We start from the raw sequence: 20,829 nt of genomic DNA, 5'->3' as shown, positions 1-20,829 counted from the left end.
CAGAAAAAAAGACCGAGAATGGGTATCAGATTTTGTCTATCTCATCTGGTTTAAAAGTTGTAGTGCTAAAACATCGAAATTTGCCCACCCTGTACAGGTTTGAAATCGTATGTTTCTTGTTAATGAATATTTCCCATGCGCTTTTATCAAAGTTTTTCCAAGGTGGCAGTTATATTATTATGAACGAAGAGAAAAAATACTTCTAATCTTAGCTTATAAATGAAATCAGGTGTTGTAAATTTTTTAATCATTACCTCCGAAATACTATCATAATATGATAGTTATCTCAAAATTTCAAAATTTGCAGATACGTCCCTTTGTCAATTTGCCGACGATATCTAGGGCCAGTTGCACAGTTTGCCTAAACATTGATTAAAATTTAAACATTGATTAATTTCTGATTTCTCTTGAGAAATCATAGAGTAATCAACGTTTAAATTTTTAATCGATGTTTAGGCAAATGGTGCAACTGGCCCCTAATATCATATTATATTTCTGTGCTCTTCACTTTAAGATGATAAATTTGGACAACGATAAAGTTTGAATATAAACAATATCCCTTCGATAAATGAAAGCTGAAGTCACAACATTCTTTTCCTCGGGAATTTTTAATCATCTTTTACGCACGTTGAGAATACTATTGGTTTGTAACCTGCAGTTCCTGATGATGAAACTTACTTGAAAACGTGAGTCAAAAGCTAACTGAGAAATCACTTGGAAAAGAGTAACGTAACTTCGGCTTTCCCACAGAGTGATCGGATTATTTCATATTCCTTCGATAAACGTATTGGATTGAAAATTACCATTGCTACATCCCTCAAGTCACCGCATACTTTGGCCATGTAGTTTGATTCAGAAAATAATCTTATTTTATCGAATTCCCATCGTTGTCCTTTACCAGAATCTTCTATTTTTTGCCTGATGGTTAAATACGCGGTTTTCCACATTTCAAGCATATCCTTTGCAGTTTCTGTTTGAGTTTTTATTTCTGATATAGGGTTCCTGAATCGAATTATAATTCAGATGAATATTATTATTGTCATTTTTTTCATTTACTTATTGTCATGAAATTTCATTATACCTACCTAAATAAAAATTCTGGATTGAGAGCTTTCCTAACTTTTTCTTTGAGACAATAGACAATTCTCTCCATGAGTGGAACCATTTTTTCATCTGTACAGTAGTACCTTGATAATACCCAAATCAATTGTAGACCATCCATTAGTTCCATCAGTATACCCTTTACTGTAGCAAAATCATCGCAGTTGGTAACAATCTGAAAAAATGATACATTTTGTTGAATTACTTCAAAATGATTGTAGGAAACTTATCAATTCTTCAATTGTACGGGATTGAAGAATATTATAAATTATCAAATGATGTTGTCTTCAATTTGAAATAGTAGCAATATCCTTTCATTTAGGTGAAGGTATACACTATAAAAGGTGTCTACTCACGAAATTATTCAAACCCGATATTTTTTCATTTTGAAGCTCTTAATGATTGAATCAGATATTTCTCTGATTGAATATTGGAGTTACTCTCACTAGAACTGTTAGTTTATATGTCGAGTCAAACGAATGAATTAAATTTTGATAATACATATTATAAGAAAGAAGTTAAGAGAGAGGACAAAATGCTGAAAAACACAAAACAATTTGATTCTATACATCATATTATCTCGAGTTTGAACGCGTATTTGCTGAACTTTTTTTCTTAATGTGTTCCAGACATAAAAATCCAGAGGAGTAAGATCAGGGCTTTTTGGTGGCCATCTTACTGGACCGTATCTTTCAATCCATTACCTCCGCAATACAGACAAAACGTTTGGTTTCAAATGAATTACTACTCAGCTCATATTAGCCTGAATTCAAGGGACCAACTCAATGCATATTCCGGAGAACAATGGATTGAAAGATACGGTCCTGTGAGATGGCCACCAAGAATATCTCACTCTTTACTTGGATTTTATTGTCTGGAACATATTGAAAGAAAACTTTAAGCAAATAAGCGTTGAAACTCGAGATAATCTGATAAATAGATTGAAATTGTGTTGTGCAGAAATGCGTCAGAAACGTTCCGAACTACGCAGGTTTGTAAATTCGGTAAGAAAATGATGTGATGTATCGAACAAGGCGGTACACATTTTAAACATTTGCTATGAGTTAATTGTTTAATTATTTTCTTAACTTCTTTCTCATAATATGTATTATCAAAAATTAGTTCATTCGTTTGACTCGACAGATAAACTAATAGTTTCGGACATTGGCTGAATGAGTTAAAATTAGTGACATACTTTGGCGCTTCTAATAGTGAAGGTAATCGTTTTCTTTCATTACAGTTGCAAGACACTTTGAAAACGATCATTTTTTCAGATGTATCAATTAAGGGGGGTATTAATATATTGATGATACTGCCTGATCGAAGATTTTGAGACCTTGGATAAAAATGACCTCGCGGATCAAGTTATAATCAATTTTGAAGGAACTTTGATATTATAGCAGTTGGTGTATCCTCAAGAAAAAGCATCACTTTCAGATATTTGAAGAAGAATTGTCCTTGCATATCTTCAAAAGACAACATCTTCGGCTCCCAAAAGCCCAGGAACGCGGGCTTCTGGGTAGACGAGTGAGTAGTGACATAAGATTTGATTCTACTAATCATCTAGTTGATGAAATTTCGAAATTTTTCCTCGCTTGTGAATTATGGCGGGTAGTGGGTTACAATAAGAATGCAAGTATTTAATCGAAACAACTTCACCTTTATCGAGCAGCACACAAAATTTCCACCCAGATGTGAGACCTACCTCAGGTCATAAACTGAAATGATAACAACCCCTGAAATTCAATAGAAAAAAATACCGACACGTATCCCGGCCATCTCTCAATATGCGAACGCGAGTTATGTATAACTCACTTGTAGCAGTGGCGTACCCAAGGGGGGGGGGATAAGCGGGATATATGCCCCCCCAGAAGGAAGATCCATTATATGTTACAACCTCATATATCACAATCTTATTATGAGTAAGCAAAATTCTTTGGAAAACTTCTTCAAAAGAAGGAAAAATGGAAAATTTTTTTCTTTATCCCCCCCAAGGCTTATGGCTGGGTACGCCACTGACGTGTAGTATCTAGCAATGTCTGGCATCGAGGCTGCGTCACAATATGCGGCCGGGCTGAGAAACTTATCATACATCAGGCGTGTATAATATTGTTGCATAACATATAATATATTGCTATATTACCATAGATATTCAAAGTCTAGAATACTTCAATTGAAAAAATTAATGGTTTCTCTGTGGTGATAAGATATTTCTTCTCTTGAAATAAATAAAGAAGAAAGTCCATAATACATACATTCAGATATCGCAGAATCGTGTACAAAAATTTGACGTTATCTCTGGCTTGTATATAGTTCTTCTTCAAGTCTAACTGGTAATGAACAAACGCATCTATGATAGGAGATTTCGTCTTTTCCAGTAATTTAGACACTTTCAGGAATGTTGGTTTCTTCAGCTGTTCCACCATAGCGCTAAGAGCTGCTTCTCTTTCATGCCAGTAAGTGTATTCGGCAATTGGACCAAACCCATCTGGCTTCTAAAACATATTTTAATTTGTGTATAAAGTAGTAAAGTACTTGTTTTCATCAACATCATTCCACAATATGTATGTAGGCTCATAAAATAAAGACCCTTTAGGTATATCAGAATAATCAACGATTTCCATATATGTAAATGCAACTAACGCAAACCGAGAATTCCACGTGGAATTAGGTTAAGCACCAGATAAAGAGATATCTTGGAAAGTGAACTAGTATCTAGTGAAATCAATACATAGTTCATTAAAAAGTTCATCTCAATTCCTATATATATGTTCGATAGATTGTTACTATTTTCTTAATAAAATTCGATACTTAGTCGAATATGAAACGAAGTAAGGCAATGTAGATAATCAGCATGATGTTCAAAAAAATTTATTCGTAAAAAGTAAAGTGTTTATTTTGAGGTTCTTCGTTATTACGATAAATTCTGTTACTTAATGCCTCTACTTTTAGAATTTTTATTAATTGAATTTGGATCAAGTATTCATCAAAATAATTACAGATTTCAGTGAAATAAACAAGATTTGAATCGTTTTTGAGACCAATCATGAGTTTCTTTTTACTGTTCTGTAATTTATGAAGAATTTTCATTTATGGTCATGGAATGTTTTATTAAATATCAATACCCCACAAACCGAATCATTCGAATAGTGTGTAATTATTTGTGGAAATCAATATTGCAAATACCTTCCAGTGGTGAGCTCTGGATTATTTGCTATAACATAAAAGATTATGAAACTAATCACTAATTAACGAACTGCAGTATTGTTTTACTCTATACAGGGTGTTCCTATAAATTAGAGTTACAAACCAAAACAAGAGAGTCCCCAGATAATTTTAAGAAGAAAAAGTCATAACATGGGCACGAAAACTCCTTGTTTTCAAGATACAGGGTGTTAAAAATTTTATTTATTTCAAGTTTCTTCTCACAGCCAGGAGAAACACGATATAATCAACTAAAATTTGGCATAGATAGTTATGAAATACGCCAATTTTGATTGCCAATCTTGATATATATTTTTTGAAGGCAGTAGTGCAGTCAGTCAAAACCTAGGGTTATAGAACTACAGCAGAAGCCCGCTTTTTTGGTCCACAAATTTTTTGGTGAACCACTGGTATAATAGTTCCCTTCGTTAGGCGCGCGGTCTACGATCGTAGACCATCACTCTTCCAAAGGTGATATCTTTTAAATTTCATTGATTATGTAGAAGTGGCCCTTAGTAGCTGACAACTATACACCCTTCTAACGATTCAGTATGCAACACAGATTACGGATAACATAGATAGAACTTCCCCCACCCGAAATTAAGTTTTAGTCATTTGTTTACGTTTAGTTTGCTCTAAAAAAAAATCATTTTAACTTAACCTAAAGGTTATTTTATCATCGTTTCCCCTAGAGTGATTTGGATATATTTGATAATTGGCTCCAAATTATCAAAGAAAAATTCCGAGAAATACTGCGTACCTATATACCTACCTATTTGCGGAATATTTATGGATTTTTGCTGAGAACGAGAATAGGAATTGAATGAAGCTCAGAAGAATTGACGTTGATACTAAAAGATTGGGCGGTCAATATGAGAATGAAAGACAGAACCTAATATAAAGAAGGAACGGTGAAGACAATGTACTATAATGACTATAACAATGACTATGCAATGGTAATAGATCATCCATAGTAGAGAACAGCAATGAATCTAATGCTCAGTTAAATTTTAATAAACTCATAAATTTTTTCGTCAAAAAATCCCATTTGTTACCTTTCGGTGTATTGGTTTCATTAACTACATTCTCAAACTTAACAATAATTCTAATTCGATCTAATGATTTTTTTTTCATTTATTATACAGGGTGAGTCTTTGACTTGTACATATATTTTAACCGTAGATTTTTGAGGTCAAAAGAAACACTTTTTTCATTTAGCATTTTTTCCGATTCGGCTCGGTTGAAAAGATATGGCCATTTTAAGTTTTCAGAATGAGCTATGCCGATCCTGGAAATCAGCCCACTGAAGTTTTCCCAAGCATAAATTTATACTATTTGAACTTTGGAAATGGGTTACTTTATTAGCAAAACAAGCATAAACTCACTTTTTCCATTCCCTTTGGTGACCGAAGTATTATTTTCAATATAATAAATGAGTTATAGCAATTTCGTGGGAGATAAATATGTTGATTATTTTTCTCTTGATTTCTATTTTATATTCGATAATAATAAAAAATTCAGCTTGCAACCACCCATATTAAATCTGATATTCATATCCAATCATTTATTTTCGCTTTTTCCCTTCGTTTCGTACAAGAGAAGAGAGATTCATATAACCTTTCATTTTCATATAGGTAAATAAACATAAATGATAATCATCTGTGGACTTCCCACGTTGCCAAGTTTACAATCACAAAACACTATAATGACAAAAAACCTACAGAATAATAAGCTAAATCTATGTACCTATGAATACTAATCATCTCGCATCTGTAATGTTATGTTTAAAAGTTTAAAGGTTATGTTATGTTTTGTGAATAAAATTCAAGAAACCCGACAAACGGTTGAAGTTTTGTACATCACTAGAAATTTGGGCTAATTGAGTATATTTTGTTATCTAGAGGTCAGCAAAAAAGTGGTATTCAAACCAGTGTTCAATTTGAATTGTTATTATCATGGAATCAGTGAGAAAAGTTGTAAATTTTTAGGGTAGCAAGAAGTGTAAGAACGCTTGCATTTTGGATTGAATGAACCCAGAATACTTTACCTTAGTACCTACACAATAGCTTAGCTCGAAAATGAAAAGGCAGTTTCATGAATGGATTTATGTGGAAGATGGAATCACCTCTGTATCACACAGAGGTAATTTTGTGTTGGAAAAATTCCGATTTTATCTTGTTAAAAATAACAGTAGTATGAGGAGGAATAAATAATTTCCAGAAGGAATTGAATTTTTTTCCTTTTTCATCCTAGAAGCTTATAAGTTTCATGAATCTTCAATATTCCATTATTGATTAATTATTGATCTTGATTTTTGTATTAAAAATGAAATGGTGGTATTCAATATGAATATCCACTATTGAATATTCTGCTTCTTTCAACTCACTGAAGTTTTTTATTTATTTTCACGTTAAAACAATTTTGGCCCTCTTAAAAGTACAGGGTCCGACAAAAAAACCTCCCTGATTTCAATAGGCATTTGCAAAAAGAATAAGAAACATATAGAACAATTACTTATATTTGTGAATAGCCTATATGATGCCATTTTACATCACTCAGTACACTTTACTTGGTTTTGAAAATTATGTCTGATAAATGATGTCCCCCATTGTTAAGACACTCATGACATTTCCTGGCCCCCAAGGTCACCCGACTTATCACCTTGTGATTTCTTTCTGTGGGGGTACCTAAAGGCTGAAGTGTACAAACATCGTCCCAGAACTCTGCAAGAACTAAAAGATGCCATTAGGCAGGAAGTGGCAGCCATTCCAAGGCTTCCGAAGAACTATGGACAACTTCAGGGAAAGACTTCGTGAATGTCTTAACAATGGGGGACATCATTTATCAGACATAATTTTCAAAACCAAGTAAAGTGTACTAAGTGATGTAAAATGGCATCATATAGGCTATTCACAAATATAAGTAATTGTTCTATATGTTTCTTATTCTTTTTGCAAATGCCTATTGAAATCAGGGAGGTTTTTTTGCCGGACCCTGTATGTCAATCAATTGTTCTAGGATGAAATTTTCGAATAGCAAATGGATAGAAGTATTCAATCACGTAAAAATGAAATTTTAGGATGTATTGTTATGTATCGATGAAAGCTCAGAAGACTGGGAGAAGATTATAGTGATGTTTGGTAGCAGCAGTTTTTAATGGGATTTCAGATCTTGATTGGTGTTATCTTATAAGGAGCCTAGTTTGTGAAAATTCATTTGAAAATGAGTTTCCATCAGAATAATTCAAAATAGAATATTAACTTTAATGAAATATCTTCATATTATAGGGCTGTGCCAAAGCTCAGTAATTTGTTATCATGAAAATATTTGAAATCCTTTTCTTCTTAGTGTTCACTATTGCCAATATTCTGTCTGAAAATTTGATACCCAATAGGTAACTCCAAAAAATGCTCTCGAGTACTTTCGATGATAAAGAAGCAATTAGTCTTTCCTTAATATTATCAATGTTATAATCAACATCTTCAAAAATTTCATTTTCCTGAAGATGGTAAAATGGTATTCGGCTAGAAAAAAGGAAGTACAACGTACAAGTAAATTAACTTGTTTGTTATCGAACAGATAAACTGAAAATATTATGAAGCTTCCCAACAATTATGTAATCTTTTTTTTTTGTTTTCACATATCAACTACATGTAAAATAAATTTTGAATTCTTGTAAGGTATACCTTTTTTTCAAAAGTACTCAATAAACTGAAGCTTTTGATAAACTTATCGAAAGATTAACATTGACTTGAAATCGTGTATTATTGCCAAATCCACTTTTTTACTATAAATCCAGTATTCAAATCAAAATAGAAAAATATTTCTCTTGTGCCTCACAGTAGGTATACAACATTCAAAGCAATTTGAAATAAAGATTTTTCATTACTGAAACAAAAAAATGCATATCAAAAAACAGGAATTGAAGTACAAACTACCATAATAATAAATTGTCTTTATTTTCATTTAATTTATAAATAACCAGGTTTAACATTTTTTACTCTTATACTTCTTACGTAGATTCATTTAGCCTCAGATGGATTGTGCGAAATAAAAAACATTCAATATTCAGCCAATAATTATTAAATTAGGGCTGCCATTATTCGAATTAATTCTCAATGATTCCTGATCTCAGATGTATTCATTATATTATTATAATATCTATAAACCAAGGACAGTAACTACAAACTATGTATATGCCTTAAAATATCAATAGCTATTGATTCTGAAACATATGGATTGGATCAGTACATGTACTAGATAATAGGATAGGATCTGCGTTAATAGTGAAATCAGTGACTTTGAAATTATTTTTCAGTACTTCGATGAGTATGAAGTTTGAATAAATATTCATTACAGAACTAGTGCTTCACTTATTCAAGTAGTTGAATTTATCAACAGAATCATTGTATTGCAGATTTTTGGTTATTTCAATTAATCAATTTACTTTTCCATTCATTATATGGAAAAATTATCCTTATGAAATCATGAATCAGCAAACTGTTTCCGGTTGGATTTAATTTGAAGGGGTTCAAGATTCTCTTTAAATACAGGTCATCTGAAACTTCTCTGTATCTAGTTGGCAATCATCTTCACGAAATAAATCACGAAGGAAAATCGTCGTCCAATTAAATTCATTATGGTGTTTTTCTGAATGATTCGATGAATTATTAGGAGATCTGAAAAAATACAATAATTATTCAATATATTATTTATATTATATAACTTAGTAACTTACTTACGCCGTACTATGTTGTTTCTTATTGAAACATAAAATATTTTTGAATCAAATATCGAATTATTCCATTTGTTTGCCAAACATAACCACAATTCTTCGAGATTTCTTAAATTTTCAGTTTGGCCATGCGCATAGAGTAATAAACTCTGAGGCCATGCGCAATACTTCAAATCGTTCATAACATACGGTAATCTAGCATATTATGACTTATTTTATTATACAAAATTCGATTTAACATTTCGGATGATACTAATTATTACATTTAATGAAATTCATAATAAAATAAATTTATTAATTCATAAATTTGATGGTTTGTTTAAAAAATTATTCGAGATTCTTCTATGTCGATCGGTCATGCGCATAGAATGATCCGAAAACAATTGAAATTCGAATTTATGGTATCATGATTTCTGTTGCTTTGTTTAATGTAAATGATAAGTATTAAGTGTATTTAGTTTGTAAAGTGTTACCTAAGTGCGTTTAACTTGTTAAGTGTTAAGTGTGTTTAATTTGTTTAGTGTAAGGCGTTTGTTTAGTGTAAAGTATTTGTTTGTGAAGTTCTTTAAGTGTGTTAAGTGGAATTTAGCAGAATGTATTCTAACCAGGAGATGGTAGATATGTTGGAATGCTATTTCACAAATGGAAAAATATCGAGAAGAGCTAAAGAAGCTTATGGAAGGCTGTTTCCAAATAGGAGACAGCCAAATGAGAGTTCTTTCGTAAGGATTGTTCAAAGATTGCTTGATCATGGAATCCTCGCTATCAACATGGTGGATAATGGCCGAATGCGATCAAGAGCAATGGATGATGTTCTAGATGACGTGCAACAGCACCCAGAAACAAGTACGAGACGTCTCGCATTGCGATATAACATATCGCAATCTACGGTGGATCGCAGCTTAAGAGATCAAGGATTGTACCCATACCATATTCAAAAGGTACAAGTTTTATTGCCGACGGATTTACCAAAAAGAATTTAATTTTCTCAATGGGTGAGCTTATTCAAATCACTTTATTTTCAAACTAAGTCGGCTGGTTCCCTCACTTGTCAATGCAAATTCAGTGTTTGAATCCATGATTTTTGACCTGACAACGTAGCAAATATTCATTTCTGTGAGTCTTTTCTATCAGAGTTGCAATTAGCCAAAGTACCCAATTTTTTGAATTTCATAGATTTTTTTTTTTAAACACATATTACTCGAAAACGGCTCAATGTACGAGAAAATATGAAGAATACTTTTATTTTTCAAATTAGCTAAATATCCTTCAATGACCGTCCTAGTTACTTTTAAGAGTTCGGTTCTTTGAATTTCTGGTATTTTTATAGGATGAAGTGTTCATAATGAAGAAACGGGGAGATGTGGATAAAATTTTGTGTACGGATAAGATTCATCACATACATGAAAAACTATATCCCGAAATTCATTTTTTTCTATACAACCATTTCCGAGATATAACGGAAAATGACATTTTTTTATCGATTTTCAACAGCCTGTATCTTTGTAACCGGGCCGAATCGGAAAAAATGGTAAATGAAAAAAGGGTTTCTATTGACCTCAGGAATCTTCGGTTGAAATATATGTACAAGTCAAAGACTCACCCTGTATATTGTTATGTTATTATGAATTATTGTTGAAACTCGTTCATTCCTTTATTGTTGATGCTACTTCATTTATTTATTGTTGATTTATTTATTCATATATTTTTATTTTTTATATATATTTATTTTGGGGTACTGCTGATTCATTATATGTTCATTCGACTATCGACTTTTATTTGCCCCTAAAATAATATAATCACATATTATACCAGTTATTTATAAAAAGATTCAAATGGTTTTTGGTCATCATAGCACCAAACTCCATTTGAATTGCTCAATATTTCGTAAATAAATTCAAAACAAGTACAGGAAAATCACTCACTTCAAATTTCCCGCGTTTGTCGAGTTAGTTCTGGTCTCGACCGCCAGGGGGAGTTAATTTTAAGTACTTTAGGTAGGGGAGCGTCGCATCTATGTTATCCGTAATCTGTGGTATGCAATGAGCTATAAGAAATATTGTTGATGGAGTAGAGGATCGTCTAAATACGACTGTACCATTGTAATCCACGCGCATGCGTTACGATTTTTGGAAGCAAGTGTTGTGAGAAATTTGTTAAGTTATGTTTTTATGGCAAAATTACCAACATAATCGAGTCTATATCATGCTTCGCAAAATTCTGGTTCATTTGTATTAATATAATATTATTATTTCAGGTATATTTTTTTTCAGGTATATTTTTTTTCAGGAACATAATATTATATCTGACCCTAAGAAGAGACGTATAGAAACGAGCATGGATCCGGGGTTTGGCTAAGATGGTTCGATGAAATCTCAAGTGGGGACGAAAGTACTTGAGGAAATGAGGAAGATGAAATGAAGTGGACGAAAATAAAAACTCAGGGGATAAAAATGATCATAATTCGAACTCGGAACTAGAAGAAGATGAAAGTGAATGATTTCGACAAAGTCAAGGTGATCAGTACCGTATCTAGGGCGTGGCAAAGGTGGCACTTGCCACAGGCGCAAGGTCTGCAGGGGCGCCCAAAAATATCAAGAGAAAAAAATATTGGAGCACCAGACATAATAATTCGAAAGATCACAACTCGGTTTTCATCAGGTATACGCCTCGCAACGAGCAATGCCGAGGAATCTGAAAACCAAGGACGGAGATCTTCCCCCTTCCCTGGGGGGGGGGGGTGTTGTTCTCCAAAAAAAACATTTTTTTTACAACAACGTTTACTCATATCTGTAATGTGAGAAAAGGAGGTTTGATAACGAAGTTGGAACTTAATTACTCAAAATATTTTTTTTTATTACCAATTCGATTGTTCTCACTTTACACTTGGTTTTCCTATAACAGAGTTACGAAGGAAAATATTCCTTGAATAATTTTGAAGAATAAAGTCCCATAAACATGAGCCCGCAAACGCTTTGTTTGTATAGTCATACTTTTTAGTGATGCTTATATTTATTAGTTTATCGAATCTTTATTAATCTTCGCTACAGAATTTGTTGATGAGTATCTACCATAAGTTATAATTAATTTATTCATCACAGATTACTAACTGGATTTTTATAATAACTTGGATTTTCCTGAGGATTACCAGAGAGCTGTTTGAATTTTTTTTTCGAAATCGATAGCAGATACGACAAAACTAAAACAAACCAAAAAGTGTTGTACTAGACCAGAGTTTCTTTTCACATTTTTCTATAGAACCAGTGCTTCACCAAAAAATAGTTCTGGTGGAAAGAAGCAGGTACCCTTCCAGAAAAAATATCACCCTATAGATTTGCATACAAAATAAGCACATCATAAGATGAAAACTTTAAATCGGAAGATCTATGACAATTCAAGTTAGATATTTTGTGAAGGGAAGGTGCTATGCTTTAACACCGGTATCTCAAAACCAAAGCGTTTGCAGATTCATGTTATAGGACTTTTTTCTCAAAATGATCTGAGAAATCTGTCATTTTCATTTGTACACATTAGGAACACCGTTTAGATATAATCAATTCAGAACTGATATCTGCACAATTGAATGTAATTTAAATGAATCATAATAAATTGTATAACACGGTCAGACAATTTTTCGATGCGAATTACTCAGTTCAGTACTTTGATAACTACTGTATTGAAATTTTGTGACGAGAATGAAAGAAAAAACCGTAAATAACGAGTACGTGCATACCGATTACGAATGCAAAAAACGAGCGACACCGACAAAGCGAATAGATAAAGGAAAATAATAAACCTCGGACATAGATGTGATCGTAGAGCAGTAAAAGTACTCATCTTGAAAGCGATAACAAACTCATTAACCGTAAAAGGGTCCGATTTTGTACTCCGTGTCGATTTCAGAGGGAAGTGAAATGATTATTGGTTCTTTTTGTAGAAAAATTTTCATTTTTGCGAGAATTCTGAAATTTTATATTTTGTAAATATTGGGGGGGGGGGAGTAATTACCACCCATTTCTACGCCCTTGCTGGAAACATTGAAAATATAGCTAGCCTTCCCTAGAATTTGTGTATAAGCATAAAATAATCACAAAATATATGACTTAAGCTATGAACAAAAAAATACTATAAGTAAATATAATCGATGAAAAAAAATCTTCGAAAATGGGGGGCGCTGTCTAAGATATTGCCACAGGCGCAATAGTACCTAGATACGGCCCTGAAGGTGATCATGATGAACAAGGGGCTTATACAGGGTGGCCATTTGAAAACGAAACAGACGAGATTACAGACGAAATAAAGTTTTTCGATAGAAATGCTCGGATAGGTCGATTTCTGTTTCGAGGGGGACAACTTAAGATGTAGGTTACGGACGCATAGCGCTTCAACCCTTGCTACTACAACCCTCACCCCCAAATTTTGAATAGGGAAGATGGGGTGAGTGATACCTCATTTGAAAGGTATTTTTATACTGATTTCAGCACAGTAATTGTTTTTTCATTTTATGCATTAGTTCTCGAAATATTCTTAACTAAGTTTGTTGATAAATGTTTCCATAGTATGTTTAGTCATAATTTCAAGAACGATAAAAACACACTGTTGAAATGAATTATTTAATCTTTGGCAATCGATTTCGGTATATTAACCATCATCAGGCCAGCTGAAAATCTTAACTAAGTATTTGAAAATGAAGTGGTGTTTTCATGGCACTTGTAGTGTTTTGTGAAAAATCAACATTTTGAGCTTCAAAACAACCATGACTGTGGCTTCCTTCCTAACTAACTAACGCATGAATATTTCGAGAACTAATGCATAAAATGAAAAAACAATTACTGTGCTGAAATCAGTATAAAAATACCTTTAAATTGAGGTATCACTCACCCCATCTTCCCTATTCAAAAATTGGGGGTGGGGGTTGTAGCAGCAAGGGTTGAAGCGCTATGCGTCCGTAACCTACATCTTAAGTTGTCCCCCTCGAAACAGAAATCGACCTGTCCGAGCATTTCTATCGAAAAACTTTATTTCGTCTGTAATCTCGTCTGTTTCGTTTTCAAATGGCCACCCTGTATAGAAAACCTTCGTATAGTTTTGTGCTTATATTCTTCATACAAATTATGATTCATAAAGATTCTATACACTCGTACAACTACAAAAAACTTCCTGTATGGCGAAAACAAAGCATTTTCGGGATCAAGTTAGGAGTTTTTATTCTTAAAATTAACCAGGGAATGACCTCTAAAAAAAGTGAATAAAAGTCAAGTTCTACCTTGTTTTCCAAACTTTCTATAACCTTAAGTATATGTCTCTCCCATTCCATAACCACACCTTCTAGAGACTCAACAATATCTGGTTCGTTTAAAATCTCTTCGTCAGATTTGTCACTGTATAAGATTTCTGGAAAATGACTCATCGGCAAGTCAATTTCATCCTCAATATGCTCCATAGCCCTGAAAATTAGAAACTCATCAGTTATTCCGTTTGAATGAAAAAAAGACTGATTCATCAAAAAACATTATTCTCCAAAATTTACAGACGGTTTCGATTATTAGCTAAACTCATTCGCTGGACAAATTTTCTTTCACCACTTGATCAGTTTCACAAACTAATACAGGCTATTCCAGAAGAGGCGAGCCCGTCTTAAGTATAGGTGGAAAACTCAAATATAATTGAGGTTTGCTTAGTAAACAAAATTAGTAATTTCATTCGGAGGTGAACTGGATATACAGGGTTGGAATTATTTAGAGAGGCATTACAGAGATACGACTTCAACAATGATCACACTCTTCAAAAATATCGAGTCAAGCTACGCAAATTTGAACTACCTTTTTATTTTCTTGTTTAAGTAGTAGGCTGATGCTAGAATTGTCAAAAAACTTGTTATTCGTTCGGTTGTTTTGTGAAACCATCATTTAAATTTTGTGAAAACTATATCGTGTTTGATGAGTAATGTCCTATTAATTACATAATCATTTTGATATCAACACTCTACATAGCTTACAACTGGTAATATCTGTAGAAATTGTTCTACATAATTAAAAAAAAAAACTCAAGTGATGGTTCACATAACAACTGTCCGCAAAGGTAATTGACAATTATGACAAAAATATCAATCTCACGAAAAAGAGAAATGCCAGTTTTGAATTAATTTTGATCTATTTATTATTAGAAACTCTTGAGACTTACCAGTTCAAATTTTCCCCGAAAATTGTAACTTCTGAAATCAAGTCGTCTTTAATTGGAGTATTACTCATTTTTTCCTCATCTCTTTTATGTCTAGAGGCCGCTTCATGGCCAACCACAATACTTTTAAGCTCATTTCTCTCTCTAGCTTTTTTGACTGATAATGACATTCTCCTGTAATCAGATGGCCTCTTCAAATCTGCAGCCTCTACGGAACTGATAGACACCCTAAAAGTTTCCGCTTGTTCCTCTTCTCGTTGAGGTATAGCTCGTTTGACCACTGGTTCTTGGAAGTAACCTCGAAAAAGAGGTTGAAAAACCTGAAACAGTAGCAAAAAAATTAAAAGTTACAATAACATGTCAATATGAAATAAAAATGAGAACTTTGATGACAAAACCGGATCGAAAAAAAAATGAGGGCACTGATGTGAATTCAGGAGCTTTTGAGGTAACGTCCGATATATTGTTATAATTCTGGAACATTAATCGAATAGAAATAATAAAAAAAATTGAACCCGAGCAACCTCATTTATTAATTTTATATCCACATTCACATTTCCACAGTGGAAAAACTTCGTTAGTTGACCTGTATGATTACTATGATTATTATAATGATCTCGTTCTGTTTGATTCAATGATTTGATGCACAGCTTAACGTTTCTATGAAAATTATCAGTGGAACTATTAGATCTACACCTTTACATTGGTTACCAGTGCTATCACATATGGTTCCGCCTCATATTCGTATAGACAGGTTGCTGTCAAAATATTTTGGGATAAATTTCAATTCTGCCCAAACTTATTTCCAATTGTATCTTACTCCCAGACACTATAACTGCCAGATTAAAGTCACGCAAACCTTTATGGATTGATACTTTCCTTCAATCTAATGAAAGCGACAAGGGAATTTGGCTTTCAGAATGGAGCTCTTGTAATGTTTTCAACAAAGGTCTAATCATTAATCCTCCAGAGAATGTTTCAGGTTTCAATCACCCTAGGAAAATTTGGTGTATTTTAAATCGACTTAGGACTGGTCATGATCGTTTCAATAGTATGCTCTTCAAAGGGCATTCTATTGGAAGCCCACTAGCCTACAATCTACTGATTTTTCTTATTTTCTTCAAATGAAGGAAAAATTTTTGTTTTTTTCTGAAAATTGACTGTCACAATCATATAAAAAATTTCCGTTGGAAATAAAATGAAAGTGATGGGATAATTTTTTTTTAAGTATTTTTGCGACTTTTTGGATGAATTAGCGTGATATTCGTGAAAATTACAACGGCACAAATTGGCACAATTTTCGAATATGTTTCTTTCGGAGAAAAATAAAAGTGCGTGGTTGGTTTTTTTATTTTCGTAATTTTTCGAAAAATCCGAAGAACTTTCGAGAGAATATTTACAGCCCCAAAGAGCAAAATTATAGCACAAATTCCTTCATTCATTTTTAAGGAAAAAAACGAGGGACGTGCTGGGCGATTCTTTTTTCATTTCGATTTGCGGAAAAATTCGAACGGCTTAACTCAGCACATGTGCAGCACAATTTTTTTCAACAATTGAAATCCAATTCTTCGATAAGTCCTGGGCTGGCCCATTTTTTCGGTTTTCGAAATATATGGAATTGAGAAAAAATTCACAAAGCAGCACAGACCTAGCACAATACAGCACAACAAAATTTTTTTCGAAAATCCAGAGATGCTGGGTGAACTTCACACACAGGAACCGGTGTCGTGGAGTTGGATTTGAAATTGAATTATAAGCGCATATTGGTATTACACGAAAACAAGTATCTAATGAAAAAAACCTGAAATAATATTTTATTTCCACATTTTTAATGCAATATTTTTTTTAAGGGTTCAAGAACATGGACTTTGTGGATGGCATAGACCTAGCTGCGAAACAACTTCAAATCCGGATTCTGATAGCTTGACAGCTGCCCGCTAAGGTGAACAACAGACAGCAGGGGCGTGCCCAGGCGATGACTGTCGAACTCGGACGACCGAATAAAATACATGTAATTGAAATAGAGTGCGTACACAGACCGTACGATGTCGCCGGTTCAAATTTGTTCGGCCGTCATCGTCCGAGAAAACTTTGGCCGATGACGGATTTGGTTTGAGCGTAGGGTAGCTTCAGAGTGCCGGAGGACAAGAACGCATATAGGGTGGCAAACACTACACACAGTCAAGAATTACGTGAAACCAAGAGTAAATCATTGCGCATCTTCTGCCAAGGCATTTAGGGTACGCCAAAGGGTATTAGGACTACATAAGGCCTATCAAAAGACCACAACAATGGTTTGGGAAAGCTAAGGAAGGTGGATGGTGAAATGACTGTCGCAGACGACGAAACGTTGCTCATTCATGCTAGAGACACACTTCTAACCAAGTAAGGATGTCTCGGCATCCAGGTGCCAGAAAGATAGCTGCCAAACTGTTTACAAAAGAAAGGATCCTATGGGCAATCGAATCAATTCGAACCAATTTTTCCTCGTGCCAAAGGATGATCGGAAAAACATGGGGGTTGAACCTGAACTGACGAACTGGCTCTACAAATTCATTGTTCACTCAATCGTTAGCTATGCAGCTCCCATTTGAAAAGCAAGACTATTGACGGGGAAATTAGTCCTGGAAAAACTACAAAAAATAGCGTGTCTATCACAAGAGCATAACACTCTTGTTAAACTGCTGTCATGCCTCCTGCCTTCTCTAGATAATTTTCTGGTAAGTGAGGCGGCCAGATGTGCTCTCAGGGTGGCAAAAGAGCGTGAACTGAAAATTGGTGACTAACCAGGGCTCCTTCGCATTCTAAATGAATTCAAGGAACCTCTGTATGTGGTCACACATTGAGATTACCTCACATTGAGACTAGAGTTTTCAGAAAAACTCCAACACTCTAACACTCCAACTCTTAGTCCTGATCAATGGGGTAATAATAAAGTAGTTTTCCTACAACTGCTATGAAAAGTAGCGTATTCTTCATAGCTTACTCAATTTCAAAATTATGTATTGCTCATACTGTGAAAAATATTATTTCACACGGCACTTTGCCCACACCTCGCTTGGTAGACCAATGAAATTGGGCTTTTGAGTCGTTTCTATGGAAATGCAATAAATTAGCACATAATGTCAACGAAGGCCATTTTGATTTGAATCAAGTCCATTACTTGAATTATTGAAATTGGTGCAGTTGTAGGAAAAGTATAGTGTGCAACATGTGGAGAAAGTCCTTTTCTCGCTCGTGTGTTGGCGGCACGCGCCTTTCAGGCTCGTGCCACAAACTTCCACACTCGCGAGAAAAGTTGGACTTTCCCTACTTGTTGCACAATATACTATTTCCTACAACTGCTATGAAAAGTAGCGTATTCTTCATAGCTTTCTCAATTTCAAAACTATGTATTGCTCATACTGTGGGAAATATTATTTCTCACGGCACTTTGCCCACACCTCGCTTGGTAGACCAATGGAATGGGGCTTTTGAGAAGTCGTTTCTATGGAAACTTCTGACATTTCCATAGATATTTTTTCATATTGTGAACGAATATCATTTTGAATTAGATTATTTCGACTCGAGTTGAATTTCTTCACTTGAATTTCTATTTATTATACATATAATTATAATAAAGATTCTAAGAGTAGTGACTATTTGGATAATACACCACCAGAAATATTGGAAAAAGCTGCGAAAGTAACGTTGGATTTATTGCCGAAAATTATGAATTGGTATACAAAAAATTCATGGAGTGGAGAATAAAATAGAATAGAAAGATAAAATCTTTTTTGGAATGTGTACTTTGAAGAAATGTCGAAAACTTTGAAAGTGTCCACACTTTGGTCAAAAAAATTCAATGTAGCGAAGTACTTTAAGTATGAAAAAAAAACATTGATATATATATATATATATATATATATATATATATATATATATATATATATATATATATATATATATATATATATATATATCAAAAACTACGTTCATTTTTGAAAAGAAAGTTCGATAATTACGTCCCCAAAAAATTGAATATATTGACAGCAGAACAATTGCAGATATTTTTAAACGAAGCTCCAGACAAGGAATATCTTCTAATGAAGGTAATTTATTCGTAAAGAATGGAATTAGAATTTCGTTTTCTTTTTTCCTCGAATGAACATTGCTTTTTGTGAGAGCTTTTAGTAAATAAAATTAATTAGATAATTATTGAGAATTCTTTTTGAAATTCTTAGATAGGAGTAGTATGTATTCCTTAATGTAACTCCTACAGGAAGACTATGTGGTGCAGTAAATCCGCTAGCCACGCAGACGGTTCGGGTTCAAAACTGGGATATTTTAAATGAAATTTTAATTTTAATTCTTCATATTATTATTTATAGGTTGCAGTGGCTATTGGCGTACGGGACGGGTAGTCGGTATCATTTGGCAGTATGGCTAAGTCAATTGCCAGTTCTTTTAAGTTGGAAAATCACCACTATACAGGGTGAGTCTTTGACTTGTACATATATTTTAACCGAAGATTCTTGAGGTCAAAAGAAACACTTTTTTTATTTGCCATTTTTTCCAATTCGGTCCGGTTAAAAAGATACAGCCATTTTAAATTTTCATAATGAGCTAATTCACTCCTGGAAACCGGAACACTGAAGTTTTTGGAAGTATAAGATATACCATTTGAACCTTGGAAATAAGCTACTAAATTGGAAAAACCATCATAAACTCACTTTTAACATTCCATTTGTTGAACAAAGTAGTATTTATAATACAATAAATGAGTTATCCCAATTTCATTGACGATGAAGATTAAATATTTTTCTCTTGATTTTCTATTTCATTTTCGATAATCATAACGAATCGCTACCACCCATATTGGCTCAGCTCTGATATTCATAATTCATATCCATTCATTTTTATTATATCGCAATTTTAATATATCGTTGTTTATTTCATTTCGTAAAAGAATTGTCATTTAACCTTACATTCTCAAATGAATAAAATTCATCTGTGAAAATTCTAACACAGACTATTAGTCTGTGCTTTTAAGTTTGAACCTCAAATTTCGAGTGTTGCAAATTTAAACACAGCAGTTCGAATAATCTATGTTCTAACCTAAAATATTCATTTTCATTTCCTGTTTACACTGTTGTGATATGATATTTGATATTATGTTTGCATAAAATGAAAATCATCGAAGATTTGAAGAAACCTAACAGAATATTGAAGCTCCATACATATTTTCAAGAAGTTTAATAACAATTTCCAAAATAATTGTGTGGATACAAAATAAATAAGTGTGCATTCTGATAGAAAGCAATTCCTTTATGAAATGAAGCATTTGATTTGTTCCAACTATCTCATAAAAATATTGATCTGCATCAATATTTTTGAAGCCATCCTTGTGAAAATATGGAAATAAAGCTTTATGGCTCTGTAATCAATGGAAAATGTTGAACTCCACTTGTAATCAAATTTGTACTATAATATGTACCTACATTATAGCCAACCCTACTACATGATTCATCTTGATTATGCCATTGAAAATAAATGAGAAATATTGAATATAAATATCCACAATTTCTGTTGCCTGTTTCTTTCAACTCAACTATTTGTTTTCACATTAA

The 20,829-nt window shown here is 33.3% G+C and overlaps 1 protein-coding gene across 1 annotated transcript in view; it reads right to left on the bottom strand.

The window, feature by feature from the left end:
• The window catches only part of LOC123675019 (dynein axonemal heavy chain 10), a 93,390-nt gene that overhangs the window by 61,651 nt on the left and 10,910 nt on the right, over window positions 1-20,829 (bottom strand). The window contains exons 6-10 of the mRNA XM_045610245.1: window positions 15,224-15,540; window positions 14,307-14,487; window positions 3,357-3,596; window positions 1,086-1,276; window positions 804-1,002 (exon numbers count right to left, since the gene is read on the bottom strand). Of these exons, the coding sequence (XP_045466201.1) occupies window positions 804-1,002; window positions 1,086-1,276; window positions 3,357-3,596; window positions 14,307-14,487; window positions 15,224-15,540 (1,128 nt within the window). The remainder of the gene's footprint in view (window positions 1-803; window positions 1,003-1,085; window positions 1,277-3,356; window positions 3,597-14,306; window positions 14,488-15,223; window positions 15,541-20,829) is intronic.

This window comes from Harmonia axyridis, chromosome 1 (assembly GCF_914767665.1).
Source record: "Harmonia axyridis chromosome 1, icHarAxyr1.1, whole genome shotgun sequence".
NCBI lineage: Eukaryota > Metazoa > Arthropoda > Insecta > Coleoptera > Coccinellidae > Harmonia > Harmonia axyridis.
Note: the sequence above shows the minus strand (reverse complement) of the source record. Positions and strands in the feature narration are given on the sequence as shown.